We start from the raw sequence: 19,140 nt of genomic DNA, 5'->3' as shown, positions 1-19,140 counted from the left end.
TGACGGACAAACTGCCTGCTCATGAGGGTCGTACGATGAGCGAGACATTTGCTAAAATCTTAATTTACTGCACAGCACTAGACGAGCTTACATTGAGGCTGAAGCTGATGAGAAAATCAGACGGGCGTTGTTAAATAAAGTGAAAGCTGCTGAAGAATCTTATGAGAATGGTGATATGGTGTACTACAAACGTGAAGGTAGAGACAGATGGCTTGGACCCGGAAGACTTGTTTTTCAAGATGGCAAAGTAGTTTTCGTTCGACATGGTGGAGTTTTTGTTCGAGTGTCAACCAACAGGTTACAGAAAATAACAGATATTGAAACTACGGGTGCTAATCAAGAGAAAACACAAAATCAAGATGAAACAAATGAAGTGGAACTTAAGAAAAGTACTGTCACTGAATACCTGTCAGAGAAGAAAATTGACCAGAACTCGCATCAACCTCCCAAACCCACTGAAAGCAAACGAGAGAATTCAGTACAAGATGGGATTGGAGGATGAGAATTGGATAGAAGCAACAGTTCTCAGCAGAGCAGGCAAAGCTTCAGGAAATAACAGAGATTGGTATAACGTGAAAGATTCTGAGAGTGATCAAGAGAAAAGCGTAGACTTGGGTAGACTTCCTTGGGAGAGAATCAACCAAACAGAAGAGAGTGTCAGTTCTACAACATGTGAGAATACAAACTGTGACAATATTTCTCTAGCAAAGCAAAATGAGTTAGAGAAACTAAAGAACTTTGACACATATTCAGAAGTTCTGGATGAAGGACAGCATAGATTATCTACCAGATGGGTTGTGACTTCAAAAGAAGGACAAGTAAGAGCAAGACTTGTAGCTCGTGGGTTTGAAGAGGATTTTTGCATCCCCAGAGACAGTCTGACAGTTGGAAAAGGTGGCCTTAAGATATTTTTGACTCTAACGGCAAGTAAACTATGGGATGTCAAAACCACAGACATCAAGTCAGCCTTTTTGCAAGGGAAGAAACTTGACCAAGATGTTTATCTTCAACCGCCAAAGGAAAGTAACACACCTGCCGGAATGATATGGAAGTTGAAACACTGTCTATATGGACTGAAAGATGGTGCAAGACAGTTTTACTTGAGTGTTAAAGAAGAACTTGACAAACTTGGCTTTGAACAGTGTAGTGTCGACCCAGCTCTTTTCTACTATAGAAGGGACGGAAAGCTACATGGAATAATTTGTTCTCATGTTGACGATTTTCTCCATGCCGGGGATGAGACTTTTGAGAGACAAATTTGCAAGTTCAGGGAGAGATTTTCAGCAGGAAAAGTTGCAGAACGCCAATTTCAGTATATTGGTTTCTATGTTAAGCAAGATCAAGGGGGATAATACTGGATCACACTAATTACATGGAGAAATTACGAAGTACAGAAATCGACCCACTGCGAGCAAGTCAGAAGAAAAGTCAACTAAGTGATGAAGAACAGACTGCATATATACAGACAAATCATAGGGCAGATCAACTGGGCAGTGCAGGGATCAAGACCAGACCTTGCATTTGAGATGATCCATATGAGTACTAAGCTAAAGAGTGGAACCGTGACAGATTTAATCAGAGCAACAAAAATTATTAACCGGCTGAAGGACTTAAAAAGTATCTTGAGATTCCCAGCTTTAGATCTTGCATCACTAAAGATATTGACATTTACTGATGCATCTTTAGGAAACCTTAATGACGGAACTGGAAGTACCCAGGGAGTTATCATCTGGATTATGGACAAACATGGAAAATGCTGTCCCCTTTTCTGGCAGGCTAAAAAGATCAGAAGAGTTGTCCGCTCCACTCTTGCAGCGGAGGCACTTAGTCTACAGGAAGGACTGGAGGCAAGTTTTTATTATCGACACATGTTGGAGGAAATTTTGGGAGTTCCCAGCAAATCCATCGCGATTTATGCATTTGTAGACAATAAGAGTGTGATTGAATCCGTGCATTCAACAAAACTTGTGGAAGATAAGAGACTCCGAATTGATATCGCGGCATTGACAGAAGAAGTCATTCAAGGAGACGTGAAAAAAATTCAGTGGTGTTCTGGACAAAAACAGCTCGCTAATTGCCTAACAAAAGCAGGAGCAAGTGGTTTGTGTGTTCTGGAGATTTTGCAGACAGGACGGATGCTGCCAGACTTTTGTGGTTAAAACAATGTTTTGAAAGACAATGTTATTGCTTTATCTTACAATCTGAAACACTTAATTCTATATTTTTTAATTTTATTTTCTTTACCCAAAAAGAGAAAAGTATAATTAATGTTAGTTTACTTATGTGTTATATGCAAAGAGAAGTAACTCTAGTTTATGTATATCTTGTCTCCCCATAAGGGAGCTCTTCATTTTATAAAGTTCAGTTTTAGTGTATGATGCTGAATAAAGCATGGTCTAACATACACGTTTCTAAACGCACGATCACACACGATTAAAACGGCAAACGATTGAGTGTGAATTACGCACGATCTCGCATGTTACACGAACGATCACGCACGATTCTACACAATTGAGTTCAACAATAACGTTGCAGCCACTGTATCAAGTTTAGCTAAAATTGGCCTTGTGGTTCTTGAAAAGATGAAAGTTGAAAATGTGAAAAGTTTAAAGACAGAGTGATCAGAACGGCTCACTTGAACTTTCAGCTCAGATGAGCTAACGAGAGAATAGTAAAATATTTTTAATAGAATATTCAATTGTATCTGTGAATTTGAACTGATGAATTTTTGTTGTCAAAATTATAATCATTTGAAACGGAACCTTTCGTTGCCTTCTTCTTCTTTCCACAGTACCACAACTTTAATTCCCTAACCCTGGACTTTGTGGCTGGTGTTTTCAGTTTTTCTTCCTCGATCATATCTTTCAGATTGGCTGTCAAATACACTGTAAAAAAAATATTTATTTCATGCACTTTATAAATAAATAAAATTTGCAGTAAATTAATGACTGACCCCAGCAAATGATTTTACACTGCAAAAATACTGCAGATTATTAATACATTAACTACACTTCCAGGATATTAAACTTAACAAGATTTTTTTTTCATTACTCATTTTAAAAAAATATAAAGATAATCCTGATGATGCCAGATTTTGAAATGCTTTAAGCAGATAGAAGTGCTGCAAGATATTAAAGTATTAATAGGTGGAGGGCTAAAATAGGTTGAGTCTGCTGTCCAACCCTATTCACCGTAACACCTATAAATAAAATATTGTTAAAATTAATTACATTATGAATACCTATTAATGTTTTTTTTTTGGTGAATACAAGTTTGAGAAGATCAATATTCTGTAAAATGTTTACCAAGAGTTACTTGCTCTTGTTAAAAAAAACCATGGCATTACATGATGGGAATTGATTACAAACAAGAAGAGATAAACTGCATACCCTTTCTTTGATTATCTCCCCTTGTTAAGGGCCTTAGCCCTTTATTTTAACAATGCAAATTCCCCTTCATAAAAGGATCCCTTAATGTATCAAATTTTGTTAAAAAGCACAGTGGTTCTTCATGTTTTTGAGAATTCAAAATGAATTTAAAGTGAAATGTTTTCTGACAGTCAGACTCACCACTGACAATGGGAGGTCAGAAAAGATGAGTTAAAAATAAGACCGGGAAAAAATAGCAAGACAAAAAATAAATCTGAATGAATAATTTGATTTTTAATGGTTATACAAAATCTAGTAAGGCAATTAATTGTTTTAAGATTTTTCATTCACAATACCCAGGTCTAGCATATAGTTTTGGTATCTTTAATGCTTGAAGATGATGGTTAACATTGTTAAAGGAAAAGTGAAAGAATTTAATTGTGAACGTCCAGAATGTGTAGTGACTCATGAATGGTACATACATGTATAAGGTGTGCATGAACTTCTGCTAAACAAACTGAAAAAGAATCTAAAAATAAGTCCTAAGGCTTGTATTACATTTTAATTGCCTTTATAAAACAATTTCAGATAAGGAGAAAGCAAACAGTATTCCAGATCAAAATCAATACAACAAAACAAAATAGGAGTAAACACAGACCTCCAAAACATAAGAGGTGGGATCAGGTGTCATGGAGGAGTGAGCATCCCCCGCCGACCAGTCACACCTGCTGTGTGCTTCTTATTTGTCATGATTGGGAAATAACAGTAAAATCCATCATCAATTCAGTGTATAAATATTAAATTAGATTTAAACAGGCATAATATAAATGTATTCATGTCATATATTCATGTATTGTGACCAAACATTTCCTGGCTGCTTTACAATGATAACCCTAAGTTAATCAAAATATTTACATTTGCAAATTTTTTTCTTATATAAACCTATGTAAGAGAAAATACAGTGGACCTTCAGATATTCGGATGCCAGATATCAGGATGCTTCAGTATCCAGATGACTTTTTATCGGAACAGAATTTTTAAAACGTAATGTTGTCTTGTTTAACTGGTAATTCAGGTATCCGGACGCTTCACATATTCGGAAAAATTGACTAGGAACCAAAGCGTCCGGATAAATGAGGCTCCACTGTATATTCAATTCTGTATGAACTTATTTGGGGGTCAGAGGTCATAGAAGCTACATGCTACATGCTTGATCATGTAACCAACTCAGTTCATTTCCCAGAAAACATTTCAACATTGCTGTTTATTTCTTAATTAACCATTGTTACAATAAGCTATGATTATATACACACTGACAGTACATGATTGATACATTTTACACCTCTTGTATTTACTTTTAATCATGTTAATATCTACCTAATTCTATCTAAATATACCTGTGGTTCCTTTCTTCTTCCAAACACATCCTTTAACTACTATCACCCTTATTGTACTTTTCAACCACGAATGTTTATCAAACTTTAAAAAAAAAGAAATTTGTAATCATCAGATTAAGACCTGAAAAACAAGATGTGTTTGTGAAACACTATGCACTTGACAGTAACTAAGTTCAAAATGATATTTTAGCATATAGGTCACAGTCAAGGTCAAAAGGTCATTGACCTTGGTGCCATTTGAAAGAACTCGATTAGTTGAGTATGCATAACAAATATGAAGTCTCACGGTTCAAAAGTAATAGCAAAAGTTAAAGTTGACGACAGAGAGAAAAACAAACAACAAAACTGAGAAAGAGACTGACAGGACAAAAACAATATACACCCTGATCTATCATATAAAAAAGTGTTGTAATTCAACAGAGCTCAGCAGCAATAAAGTTTGAAAACAAGAGGCCCAAGGGCCATGAATCGCTCTTCTGATAAATTGTACAATCTATCACTTCTATTAGAAACCTCCAACTCTATTAATATCATAAGGCCCAAAATGCATCAACTTACAAAGTTTGATAATATTTAGCCAGATAAGACTGAAGATATTATAATATGATTATAAAATACCATTAGTTGATCACAGTGACCTACCTTTAGATTGAAATTTTCTGAGGACTCAAGATACATTAATTGACAAAGACTGATGATTCTAGTTAAGTACCTGAGATAATCAAAAGTAGGTCACCATGACCTACTTTTTGGTCAACATTCTCTGAACACCCAAGATGCATCATCTGAAAAAGTTTGACGATTCTAAGCCAATTAGTACCTGAGATAATTAAATATTGCCATCAAATGTCAAAAGTAGGTCATGGTGACCTACTTTTAGGTCGACGTTATTAAAAGACCCATAAATGCCTAAATTGACAAAATTTTATGATTCTAAGCAAATAAGTACCTGAGATATTCAAAATTAGGTCACCGTGACCTACTTCTTGTTGGACATTCAATGAAACCCTAAGATGCCTCAACTGATAAAGTTTGATAATTCCGAGCCAATAAGTACCAGATATAATTAAATATAGTCATAAAATGTCAAAAGTAGGTAACAGTGACCTACTTTTTGGTCGACATTCTCCGAAAACCAAAGATGCCTCAACTGACAAAGTTTGATGATTTTTAGCCAATAAGTGCCTAAGATACTTAAATATAGCCATAAAATGTCAAAAGTAGGTCACAGATACCTACTTTTTGGTCGACAATCTCTGAAAACCCAAGATGCATCAACTGACAAAGTTTGATGATTTTAGGTCAATAAGTACCAGAGATACTTAATTATAGTCACAAAATGTCAAAAGTAGGTCACCATGAGCTACTTTTTGGTCGTCACTCTCTGAAAATTCAAGATGCATCAACTCACAAAGTTTGATGATTCTTAGTCAATAAGTGCCTGAGAGATACTTAAATATAGCCATAAAATGTCAAAAGTAGGTCACTGTGAACTACTTTTTGGTCGACAATCTCTGAAAACCCAAGATGCATCAACTGACAAAGTTTGATGATTCTAAGCCAATAAGTACTGGAGATACTTAAATAAAGCCATAAAATGTCAAAAGTAGGTCACCGTGACCTACTTTTTGGGCGTCACTCTCCGAAAACCAAATATGCATCGACTCACAAAGTTTGATGATTCTAAGCCAATAAATACCTAAGATACTTAAATATAGCCATAATATGTCGAAAGTAGGTCATCATTACCTATATTTTGGTCGACATTTTTCAAAGACTCAAGATGCATCTACTGACCAAGTTTGATGATCTTAGGACTGAAGGTAATCAAAATATGAGTTTTGAACAATTTCAAAACAAATGTCGGCAAAATTCAAAAAGTAGGTCACAGTGACTTACTTTTTCATAAATATGTTTTTTATGTCCCAAGATGCATCAAAGTACAAGATTTGATGATTCTAAACCCCCCAGTGTCTGAAATAATGGGATTTACTGTTTTTGAAAGGATAAGTCATAAAGTCTAAAAATTAGGTCATGGTGACCTACTTTTAAGTTGACATTGACAATTGTTTGAGGACCCAAGATGCATCAACTGACAAAGTTGTATGATCATAGGCCTTAAAGTGCCCAAAATATGCCTTCAAATCAATTTGAAAACAAATCCCTGCTTTTGAGTTAAGGAGGCTGGGGGGTCAACATATAAACCAAAAATTAACCACCAGAATTAACTTATTTTTTTAGATATGGTATATTAAGCTGTCATCTATTATTTGGCAAAGAAAAAATTCCTATATTTTAGTTTTAATTTTTTTTTATTTTTTATATCTTTATATGGAGCTCTTCTTTTAAAGGAGATCGAAATAGTCTGAAAATGGCTGCCACCCCCCAGCCTCGTTAACATGATGTGAAGTCATAAGATGCATCAACTTACAAGATTTGATGATCCTTGTCCTTATAGTAAGCAATATATGTAGACACGTTTTTATTAATTGTAAATTTAGGTCAACTTTGAAGTGACCTTGAGACCACGCCCTTTGCCCCAGGGTAATTTCCCGTGCAAATTTTAATCTTCAACATATCCTGATCCTTGCATGTAAGTTTGGTGAAAATCTGCCTGGTGGTTATGGAGAAGATTTTTTTGTTTTTTTTTCCTGATTATCTCCCTTTGTTTAAGGGTCCCAACCCTTATTAGTCCCCTACGGTGAAACCGGGAGGGAATATAGGTTTCCTCGGCGTCCGTCTGTCTGTCCGTCTGTCTGTCCTCGTCAGTCTGTCCCACTTGGTTTTCCGCACTTTTTTTCTAAACGCTTGCAGATATTGAGCTGAATTTTGGTATGTGAGTGTATCTTGATGAGTTACAGATCAATTTTGAATTTCGCTTGGCTTCATTGATTTTTGACAGATATTATGGCATTTTGAAAATTTTTCTTAATCGCTAAATTAAGATCGGGTTCGAACTGCGCTAACTTCCGATTGTCGACAAAAATATGAAGTGAGGAAAAGACGGTGGAGAAATGAGTTAAATTTTCCTCTTAAAGTGGATTATTTTATTAGTTTTAAGACATTTACAACTTGAAAATCTTTCAGTTTTACTTTGGACATGACTTTTGCTTATTATAAAATGACATCATAAAGAAAAAGGGGAACCCGGTAGGGGACATGTATTGCTTATGCAATACTCTCAGAATGCTTGTTTTAGTATAAAAGGTAGCCCTTGGGCCAAGGATACCCTGTGACAAATTTGGTACCGATTGGCCAAGGGGTTCTTGAGTTATGGCCCATATTCTAAAAAGTTTACGCACACCGCACAAATGGTCATAGCATTAGCTCTTTGAGCCTTTGGCTCAGAAGAGCTACAAAACCATTTTAGCATATGGGTCACTTTCAAAGTCACAAGGTCATTGACATTGTATTAATTCAAAGAACTTGATTAGTCAAGTATGCATACCAAAAAAGAAGCCTCTATCTCTCGTAGCTCAAATTTATGGTGAAGGTTAAAAAAGCTACCGTATAAGTGGAAATTTTAGCGAGACGCAAATTTAGCAATTTGTCCTTAAAAACTGGTAATTTATTTTTAGCGAGATGTTATTTTAGCGATCTTAAAATGCATATTAAAGGAACTATTACAAAAAAAATGCAATTATTTTTTAGCGATATTCAATTTTAGCGACCTCCGCACCATCGCTAATAATGTCAAAATTAAATCCTCACTAAAAATTCTACTTATATGGTATTTTTAGCATATAGGTCACAGTCAAGTTCACAAGGTCATTAACCTTGATGTCATTTGAAAGATATTCATAAGTAGAGTATGCATACTTAATATAAAGTCTCATCTTTTGTGGTTCAAAAGTTATGATGAAGTTTCAAAATACTTTTTAGCATATAGGTCACAGTCAAGGTCACAAGGTCATTGACCTTAGTGTCAATTCAAAGAGTTTTATTAGTGAAGTATGCATACCAAATATGAAGTCTCTAACTTTCATGTTTCAAAAGTTATGGCAAAGGTTAAAGTTTGAAGACAAAAAAAATTATTTTTATAGGTCAATCACAAGTTCATTGACCTTAGTGTCATTGGAAAGAGGTTAATAGTAAAGTATGCATACCAAGATGAAGTCTATATTTTTAATGGTTCAAAAGTTAAGAAAAAGGTTAAAGTGTGTAGAAAAAAGCTATTTTTTAGCATATAGGTTAGTCAAGGTCACAAAGTCACAGGGTCATTGACCTTGGTGTCATTTCAAAGAGCTTTATTAGTGGAGTATGCACACAAAATATGAAGTTTCCATCTTTAATGGTTCAAAAGTAATGGTGAAGATCAAAGTTTGCAGACAAACAGACAGACATACAGGACAAAAACAGTATACACCACAGATCTATCAATCCGAGCGGATAAAAATTGGAAATTTTAGGATACCATCCATGTACATAAAATGATGTATTTAATAGCGCAATGGGTATTAAGTTTTTGGTATGATCATGAGCTATGCACGTCCTTGCATCATATTGGCTATATAAAAAAATATTTTTAACTGTATTCATGAATAAGAGCATTGTTATCAGCACAAAGCTTGCTAAAATATGAAGCCCGCTTTTTTAAGTACACATACAGTAATCATATTACACATTGAAATCAGTGAATATTCGATTTTTGGAGTTTGTTATCAAATGAATATTGCTTCAGAATCTGCAAAATTTAGTAAAACAGGAAGTCTGCGAGTCATTAATGCTCACTAGTTTATAGTTTCAAAGTAGGTTATTGGCAATTTTTTGTCTTTATGACGTCACAAACTAGTCTGATTTTGCATTATTTTTTAGAAAAAGGACTAAATGGACAAATTAATTTCAACAATTTTATCTATAGAATTTATAGAGCACAGGTCTGCTCAGGAACAACATTTGCATATTTAATTGATATTGTCATTCTACACATTATATCAAAATACTGAGCCTGCATGAACAAACCTGCGCTCAGTGATTTTCACTCAAAATATTGACACAATTTATACAAAATTTTCCATAGAAATCATGGAAATTTTAGATTTACGTCATTTTCCTGATGTCAAATCAAACATATTGCTGATAAAGACAACCAGTGCTATGAAGTCAGCATGTATCCCCATGTTTTAAAACATAATCAAATCTTACTCCTTCAACAGGTCAAAGTTTTATTTTGGGAGCAAATATTGGTTACTATTGAATAAAGTTCTTTGTAACTGACATATAAACAGAAATTTGACATCTGATTCAAACAGATATGAATCCAACCAGATGGCATGCCTACAGTGTAACCAAAGGCCGCTAAAATTTCAAGCATCTACAATGAGTAGAAGATGAGAAAACTGCAACAAAATTTTGTTACAGACAGACCCACAGATAAACAGGAAGTTGAAAACAGATTCATACAAATATCATGGCATGCCTAAACAAAGACTATGCTAAAATTTTAAGCATTTGCGGTGAGAAAACAGACAGAAATTTGTTTTGGACTGACACACAGAAACACAGACAGACATACAAGGGTAAAACAGTATTCCTCTTCTCCTTCGAAATGTGGGCCTTGGGGTATAATAGCAGGTTAGGTACCTTTTCTTATTCGGGATTGTAGGTTCCGATAAATATATAACTGAAAGCCCTGAATTATATTTTAAATTTTACCCTTACATCCTTACAACATGTTACGCAAGAAAGATCATGAAAGATCAAGATATTTCTAAAGAACAATTCTTTTTAAAGCTACCTTATCTGACTGGAAGACAGTTTTTCAGTTCATATTTCAATGTAGGGGGGGATATTAACCAAAACATTGCATTTTTTAAAAGCAATTTTGTATTTTTTCAACAAAGAAAAAAACTTAAGACAGAAATATAGGTCTTGATTAGATATGACATTAATAATTTCAAATCGCTTACATCTTTCTTCTTGCTAGAAGCCAGGCTAAGGATTACCTCCCCTGTCTCATCTATAAGGGTAATCTCTTTTCTATAAAATCTCTTCATCATCCCATTTTGCTTTGGCTCTGGTTTTTTAGTCTTTTTCAAGATTGCCAATATATCTGGAAGATTTTGAACACCAGTTTAAAATATTGATGTATATATTTACAAGCAAATTGAAATTTATGAGCTCCCCCCACCCCCGGCGGATGCATTTAAAGGTACATACACAACAAGATTGCCACTTTTCCTAAGTATTAAGAATAAAATTAAAATTTATGAAAGTGCAATGATGTGTCAATCAAACCCATCCAAAAATTTGAAGTTTCAATAACTTTTAGCATGTTTAGATGAAATAAGAATTTTAAGATATTAATTTTCGTGTGAAATGCTATTACAATATATAAGTCTTGATATTCTACAGAACTGATAACTTCAAATCTGTGTCTTTGCACCTTTAAAACCTCACCAAATTTCTGGGCATCCAATAAATTCTGAGAGGCCTGCCGAACCTCCCTCAGACATGTGGGTTTCAGATTCAAACCTCCATTTCTGCTTGTACCACTGCTATTCCCTGCTTTACTGACTTTCTTTTCACAACTTTGGACAGTTTTTTTATCAAGACAAATGATTTTTCCATTAGATGCATCTTGAAATTCTGTGCCTTCTGCAAAGTGAAGCTCATATCCATGGCCCACATTATTTGTTTTGTAGACATTCTTAATTTTGGCTCCTTTAATATAATATTCCTGAAAAAAAAAAGAACATGATCTTTGATCTTCATCCATGATCAAATCCTAAGGTATCAGCTGGTAGTTAAATAATAAGTTAGAACCTTTTCTTTCCAAGGAAGCTACAAGAAAGTAAAACTTACATGAGGAATGCCAATTATAAACACAGGGAAGGTATAAAATTATAATTGATACATGTTATAATTGACAAGAGGCCCATGGGCCACATTGCTCTCCTGAGCAATGTAGCTAGGAAAAAAGCATAAATCAATTTATTATTGAAAAGTTAAAACCCAAAAGTGGTCCCAACCAATCCTTAAAAGGGAGAGGGTATGATTTGAACAAACTTGAGTCTACACTAAGTAAGGATGCATGCATATTTCTTTAATTACCTGGCTTTATCGTCCTTTACATTTGAACTTACATTGTGGCCCCGCCATACACCCAGGGGTCATGAATTAAACAAAATTGAATCTACACTATCTGAAATGCTTCCATATGACTAGGACTGATCATGGCTTTGCTATTCTTGAGAAAAAGATTTTTAAAGATTTTTTTCTACATGTCTCTATTTGAAATACTTGGATTCCATGTTGTGGACCCACCCTACCCCAGGGGTCATGATTTAAACAAACTTAAATGTTCACTTCTTGAGGTTGCTTCCATAAAAAGAGGCCCAGGGGCCACAGCGCTCACCTGAGCACATCTGGCTTGAATTTAACCCCCCCTCCCCCAGGCGTTCATCATTTGAACAAACTAGAATCTACACTACCTGAGGATGATTCCATATAAATAACACTAATCACAGCTCTGAAGTACTTGAAAAGAAAATTTTAAAAAGTTTCCCTATATATCCCTATGTAAAACTTGGTTCGGCCATTTTGGCCCCACCCTAGCCCCGGGGGTCATCATTTAAACAAACTTGAATCTACACTACCTGAGGATGATTCCACATGAATTTCATCTTTCCTGGCCAGTGGTTCTGGAGAAGAAGTTTTTTAAAGATTTTTCCTATATATTCCTCACAGGCACTTGTTTCTATAATAAATTGTTGACCTATAGTATAATAATAACATAAGGAAATGAGGAATTATTATTATACTATGGGTCAAAACTTTATTATAGAAACAAGTGGCTGTGATATTCCTAAGTAAAACTTAGGTCGGCCATTTTGGCCCCACCCTTGCCCCGGGGGTCATGATTTGAACAAACTTGAATCTACACTACCTGAGGATGATTCAACATGAGTTTCACCATTCCTAGCCCAGTGGTTCTTGAGAAGAAGATTTTTTATAAATGTCATTAATTTTTCTCTAATTCATAATTATCTCCCCTTGGAAAAGGGTGTGGCTCTTCATTTGAACAAACTTGATTCCCCTTCACCCAAAGATACTTTGTGCCAAGTTTGGTTGACACCAGTGGTTCTTGAGAAGAAGATGAAAATGTGAAAAGTTTACGACGACGACAACGACTACGACAATGACAGACAACGGACAAATTTTGATCAGAAAAGCTCACATGAGTCTTCGGCTCAGGTGAGCTAAAAATATCATCATTCATGCCTTTGCTATTCTTGAGAAGAAGATTTTTAAAGAATTTTCCTATATATTTCTATGTAACGCTTTGATCGGCCATTGTGGCCCCGCCCAAGCCCCAGGAGTCACGATTTGATCAAACTTGAATCTCCACTACCTGAGGATGCATCCATAAAAATATGGATATTCATGCCTATGCTATTCTTGAGAAGAAGATTTTTAAAGAATTTTTCTATATATTTCTATATAAAACTTTGATCAGCCATTGTGGCCCCGCTCTACCCCCAAGAGTCATGATTTGAACAAAATTGAATCTACGCTACCTGAGGATGCTTCCATAAAAATATGATCAATCATGCCTATGCTATTCTTGAGAAGAAGATTTTTAAAGAATTTTTCTATATATTTCTATATAAAACTTTGATCAGCCATTGTGGCCCCGCCCTACCCCCAAGGGTCATCATTTGAACAAACTTGAATCTACTTTACCTGAGGATGCTTCAATATAAGTTTCATCCTACCTGGCACAGTGGTTCTGGAGAAGATTTTTAGATCATTGCATCAAATTCTCACTACTGGTATTTCTAAATTATCTCCCCTTAAATACATGTAAAGGCATGGCCCTTCATATGAACAAACTTTCAATCCCCTTCACCTAAGAATACTTTATGCCAAGTTTGGTTGAAATTGGCCCCGTGGTTCTTGAGAAGAAGTCGAAAATGTGAAATGTTAACGACAACAACAAAGACAGACAATGGACAAAATTTGATCAGAAAAACTCACTTGAACTTTCGGCTCAGGTGAACTAAAAGTATATGATTTGTCAAACATGGTAAACATGGTAAAAAAAGGTTTTTAGTTATAGCAAACATAATCATAATGAATTGATTCTTACAAAAATGTGTTTTTTCGTTCCCTGTTGTTCTAAAATATATAATTATCAACTTGACAATTATAACAATTTATGTCATTATTCAGGAATTAAATGTCCCTGGCACTGTAAATGTGCTTTATTGTACAATAAAAATGCATTAGAACTAATTTACCGTAAAATCCCTTTTAACCGCCCCTGACCCTAAGCGCCCCCATGGCGTTTTTTCCATTGTCAGAAATTAAAATAAGGGCCTCCTCTACAGTGATCAAAATAATATAGCATCGTATCAAAAGTCTGCCACAATTTGAAGAAAGTAATCATAAAACTTGTCTATTATCCGATATCTCAGTGGAAAATGAATCATTTAGTATAATTTGGGTGAATTGTCTTCACTGAGGGTAAATTTAAGTTAGACATTGTTCAGTTGTTCTATGAATTTATTTTTTTTCAAAAGATTTTTTGAAGTTAAAATATGACATTAACTTTTATCATGTTTATAATGAGATTACCAAAATAACTGCCCCTCTTTCCATCTTTTCCCAATTTTCGAAGCACCCGGGGATGGTTAATACTAATAGGGATTCTACAGTAATTCACCATTACATGTATAGTAAAAAATTCTTTTAACAAAGTGCCAAGGACAGGTTATTCTACTCGTAAATGTTGTTATATAAGCTTTACAATATGTTAAAACCCCTAAGAGGAATGAAAATAACTTCGATCTAGGTGTCAATCATAATAAGCCTGTTCAGCATGATAATCATGTTTATCCTATAACATTTGACAGTGTATAATATAGTTAAGTTTAACTTTAACATAGCAATTTCAGCTGTTAAATTCTGTAAAATTTACTTTTTATACTACAGGTATATGATCATGTTTTTTTTTAATACCTTACGGTAACAATAAAGTAATTTAAAGATATACAAGTGTTAATTGAGTATGACATCAATTGTATTGCAATTATTTACCCTATTATGTGTCACTTTTGATGCAACACATTCTGCCAGACTTCCAAAGGAAATGCCTACAATTTTGGAAGTTTCATCCTCTAAAATTACCCTGCATATTTTTCCATCGCCACTTTTGAAAGGGGCCACTTTTGTCTTTTCGTTTGTGAAGGAAAGTTTGGCCTTGATCCTCCAGCTGGAAAATAATTGGCAAATTTATACATTAGTAAATACATGAAATAGTTGAATCTGATTCATTGAGCATCATTCATTTAAAAAAAAAATAATAATTACGCTGAAAAATGAAGCCATGCATGCCCTCTTGCATAGCAATTGTCAGTATTGGTTGATGATATGGTATTTAAAAAAAAGAATAGTAACTGTGCAAAGTTCAGTGTAATCTGTCATGGTAATATTTATCTGTATAAAACATTAAATATTACATTTGTATCAATACATGTATTAAATACTGCATGCATGTAGTTGTGGGTAACATTTAATATCTAACATTTAAAAAATATTTAACCAAGGCTGCACCTCGATTGACAATCATGACAACAATCAATCTAATAAAACTTAGATCTCTGATCCGCTCCAGTTTGATCGCTTTGTGTAGCGATCAAACTGGAGCGGATCAAAGATCTAATTTTAATTAGATTGGACAACAATTTTCTAGAGGATGAAATTTTTCAGTTACATTTATTATTTATTATAGGATCAAACATTCATTTTGCAGAATTTATTGATTTGTAAACTCATGCCTTTGTACTCAAAAACTGAATAAACAAGAGATGTTTGTAAAACACTTATGCCCCCCTCCCCCAAATTGGAATTTTTCCAAGTCCAAAATGCATAACTCTGTCCAAAATGGTGCGATTGCGATTATACCCAAAACAGATCTTGACCTACATATTAATGTGATATATCTGTATACCAAATTTCATTTCGGTATGAGCAACGGTTGCAAAGAAAATGAGCGGAAACTGCAAATAATTGAAATTTTTCTAAGTTCAAGGGGCATAACTCTGTCAAAAATGGTGCGATCGTACCCAAAACAGAACTTGAGCTAGATATTCATGTAATATATCTGTATACCAAATTTCATTTCAGTATGTACAACAGTTGCAAAGAAAATGAACGGAAACTGCAAATAATTGAAATTTTTCAAAGTTCAAGGGGCATAACTCTGTCAAAAATGGTGCGATCGTACCCAAAACAGAACTTGACCTAGATGTTCATGTGATATATCTGTATATTAAATTTCATTTCAGTATGTACAACAGTTGCAAAGAAAATGAACGGAAACTGCAAATGATTGAAATTTTTCTAAGTTCAAGGGGCATAACTCTGTCAAAAATGGTGCGATCGTACCCAAAACAGAACTTGACCTAGATATTAATTCTATATATCTGTATACCAAACTTCATCTCAGTATGTGCAACAGTTGCAAAGAAAATGAACGGAAACTGCAAATAATTGAAATTTTTCTAAGTCCAAGGGGCATAACTCTGTCAAAAATGGTGCGATCATACCCAAAACAGAACTTGACCTAGATATTCATGTGATATATCTGTATACCAAATTTCATTTCAGTATGTGCAATGGTTGCGAAGAAAATGAGCGGAAACGAAGTGGACCGACAGACAGACCGACCGACTGACAGACAGCAGCAAAGCAATATGCCCTCCCTTCTTCGAAGGGGGGCATAAAAGCGAAGCATCATAAAATTTCTTTTTATTATTAAACACTATATGAAACAGTGTAATGTTGACTTCTTGTTCTAGGTTTGCTTATAAATATCGGAAGTAGAGATAAGTCGTAATATGGTGGGACCTATGGAGTAAACAGTATCATGTCATACATTTTGACAAACTGAAAGCATGAAAATGCGAAAACAAGGAAAATTTATAATCATAATTATGACAAACAATACATGTACTGTGCAGTATACAGGGAAATGTTCACCTTTGTTATACCATATGATGGTGTATATACATGTAGCAATTTTTTTCTACCCAGAGGGAATTTTAAAGGCCATTAGGGTCCTGTAGTACCAGGCAGCTCAATTGAGAAAAAAAGCTCAAAGTAGAAGAAACTTATTAAGAAGAATTTTTTGTCATTTAAACAAAAGTAACATATCTTGCACATGTTGTGTTTAATTTATGAATATCATGACATTTTTAAATCCTGCTAATTTGTGAAAATTGTGAAATTCGTGTACCGGGTAAATTTGAAGAGAGAAAAAGCGTTGATCTAATCACCGAAATGCCCTTAGGAATCACTGAAATGCCCCTACTAATCACCGAAATGCCCCTAGAAATCACCGAAATGCTCCTAGGAATCACTGAAATGCTCCTAGGAATAACCAAAGTGCCCCTAGGAATCACTAGGAATTGTTGTCACTACACTACAGTAAATTCACAAATACTCTTGTTTCAAAAAGACAGCATAAAAGATCGATCGTCTCCTCACATGACATATGCTTTTATACTGATTTCTTTGTGTTTGAGTACGTATCATGCTTGGGTGAATTTACTCACAAAAACTCAGAATTCAGCTCTCATTATTTAATTTTCTAAGAATTTTTTTGAATTTTAATTACCGTACATAAAATACCTTGATAAAGGTATTTGTAATACCCTGATAAAGCTATATAGCTTTATCTCATACGTGTTGGTGATACAGGCCGTTGGATAAACTTATGCCTTATCAACGGGTAGATGCTTTATCAATAGCACTTCCGGTTTTGACACGAACCCTCGCTTCAAGATTTTATTTTATTGAAACTTTTATTTGTGAAAATTGTTGCACTTATAAAATGAATGATAAAGGGTAGCAATATCGTTAAAAGCAAGATGTCAAAGAAGTGTCTTATTTTATCAAGGAACCCGTGGGCTATTTGAAGACAGATGTTACCCCCCCCCCCCCCCCTCTTAGATCGTTTTCGGAGAAAGTAAAGCCTACATGTACCAGTTAAGTTGTTGTTATAAGACTCCTTTGACATCTTTAACAATGCTTTCTTATATTATACTATTATATTATATGCCTACCTAGTAATGTAGGTGTAACTTACCATGGCTCAGCAAACAATCTAGACAAAGTCTAGGCCCCTAGCCTTGCCTAGCACGATTTGTACTGCCATCGTAAAAAGAGTTGATTTTCACGATCCCCATAGTCCTAACAACTTTCAGTCAGAAGTTCGTTTGATGTAAAGCTCCAGCAATTTTCACATGATGTTTTCAAAGACACAGATAGCAAATATTCTAAATTTTGAACTCGATCTACTTTCTCTCGACGCATGTAAACATCAACGGTGCTACGTCATCAAGTTATACGTCATCAATTTGATTTTTGGCAGTCATTCATGTAGTTTCGCAGGGGAAGTATAAGTTTTATGTTAAAACGAAAGTCGTATGAGATAAACAGAACATCTATAATTGTGTGATTTGATATTGGCTTTATCCAACTCGTTGAAATGGTGTACATGCACTCGACAAGCCTCGCGAATATATACACCATTTCAACTCGTTGGATAAAGCCAATATCAAATCACACAATATAGATATCCTCTATTTATCAAGCTATATACCTTTATCGGGGTATTGTGCTGAACCTGTTCGTATCTTGTATATTAGCGAGCGCAGTGAGCGTCACGAAGCGACGCTCGTCACTGCAAGCTCTTAAAGCAACCCCTGTGCGAAGAGAAAATTCGAACTACTGCTCATTCGTTTGATAAAAATTTTTGACGCAGCAATTTGGACCCACAATGCACCACTTGTTAAAGCTTTGTTAAAACTTACGTTATTGCGAAAATAGCTGCAAAAATTCAACCAAAAGTAAACTAGCCCCGATTTAATGGATAATGGATAAAAATTGAAGATAAATAGAAAACGAAACATTCTTCATTTATTTTCAGCACTGTTCAGGGTTCTTTTCGAAATGTAACTTGCATTCGACGTCATGTGACGTCATACATGTAGTCTAGAAGCACCAAATGTCACGTGCAATTTGACGACCCGATCTAAATTAAAACAAAATAAACATCTGCGCTCGCCATAACAGTAGCACCGTAAACATATTATAAATTAAGTTTAAAGTTATTTCTTTTGGCCTTGATTGATTTTTGACTTACTTGCTGGTGATCTTTAGATTCAGCTCTCAATATGTTTCAGTGGAAAATTGTCAGTCTTTGCCATGAATACAAAATATTACTGTCAAAATTGCAATATAAACACTGACAGACCCCTCTCTGATAAAATCAAAGGAACTCTCGAGCTTTCCGATTTGATTTCCGCGGGAAGATATATGTATTTACGAAGCAGGACATCTATTCACAAAAAATCGTAAGTTTACGA

General features: G+C 34.7%; 1 protein-coding gene across 1 annotated transcript in view; it reads right to left on the bottom strand.

The window, feature by feature from the left end:
• Positions 1-14,981, bottom strand: part of LOC134251248 (uncharacterized) — a gene marked incomplete at its 5' end in the record, with an annotated part of 32,427 nt that extends 17,446 nt beyond the window's left edge. The window contains 5 exons of the mRNA XM_062733633.1: positions 2,763-2,885; positions 4,766-4,847; positions 10,675-10,817; positions 11,165-11,444; positions 14,807-14,981. Coding sequence (XP_062589617.1) covers positions 2,763-2,885; positions 4,766-4,847; positions 10,675-10,817; positions 11,165-11,444; positions 14,807-14,981 — 803 coding nt within the window. The remainder of the gene's footprint in view (positions 1-2,762; positions 2,886-4,765; positions 4,848-10,674; positions 10,818-11,164; positions 11,445-14,806) is intronic.
• Positions 14,982-19,140: the final 4,159 nt, after the last annotated feature.

The sequence above is a fragment of the Saccostrea cucullata genome, unplaced genomic scaffold, assembly GCF_032062105.1.
Source record: "Saccostrea cucullata isolate Sc308-1 unplaced genomic scaffold, CSIRO_AGI_Scuc_v1 ctg6305, whole genome shotgun sequence".
Lineage (NCBI taxonomy): Eukaryota > Metazoa > Mollusca > Bivalvia > Ostreida > Ostreidae > Saccostrea > Saccostrea cuccullata.
This window is presented reverse-complemented; position numbering and strand designations above follow the sequence as displayed.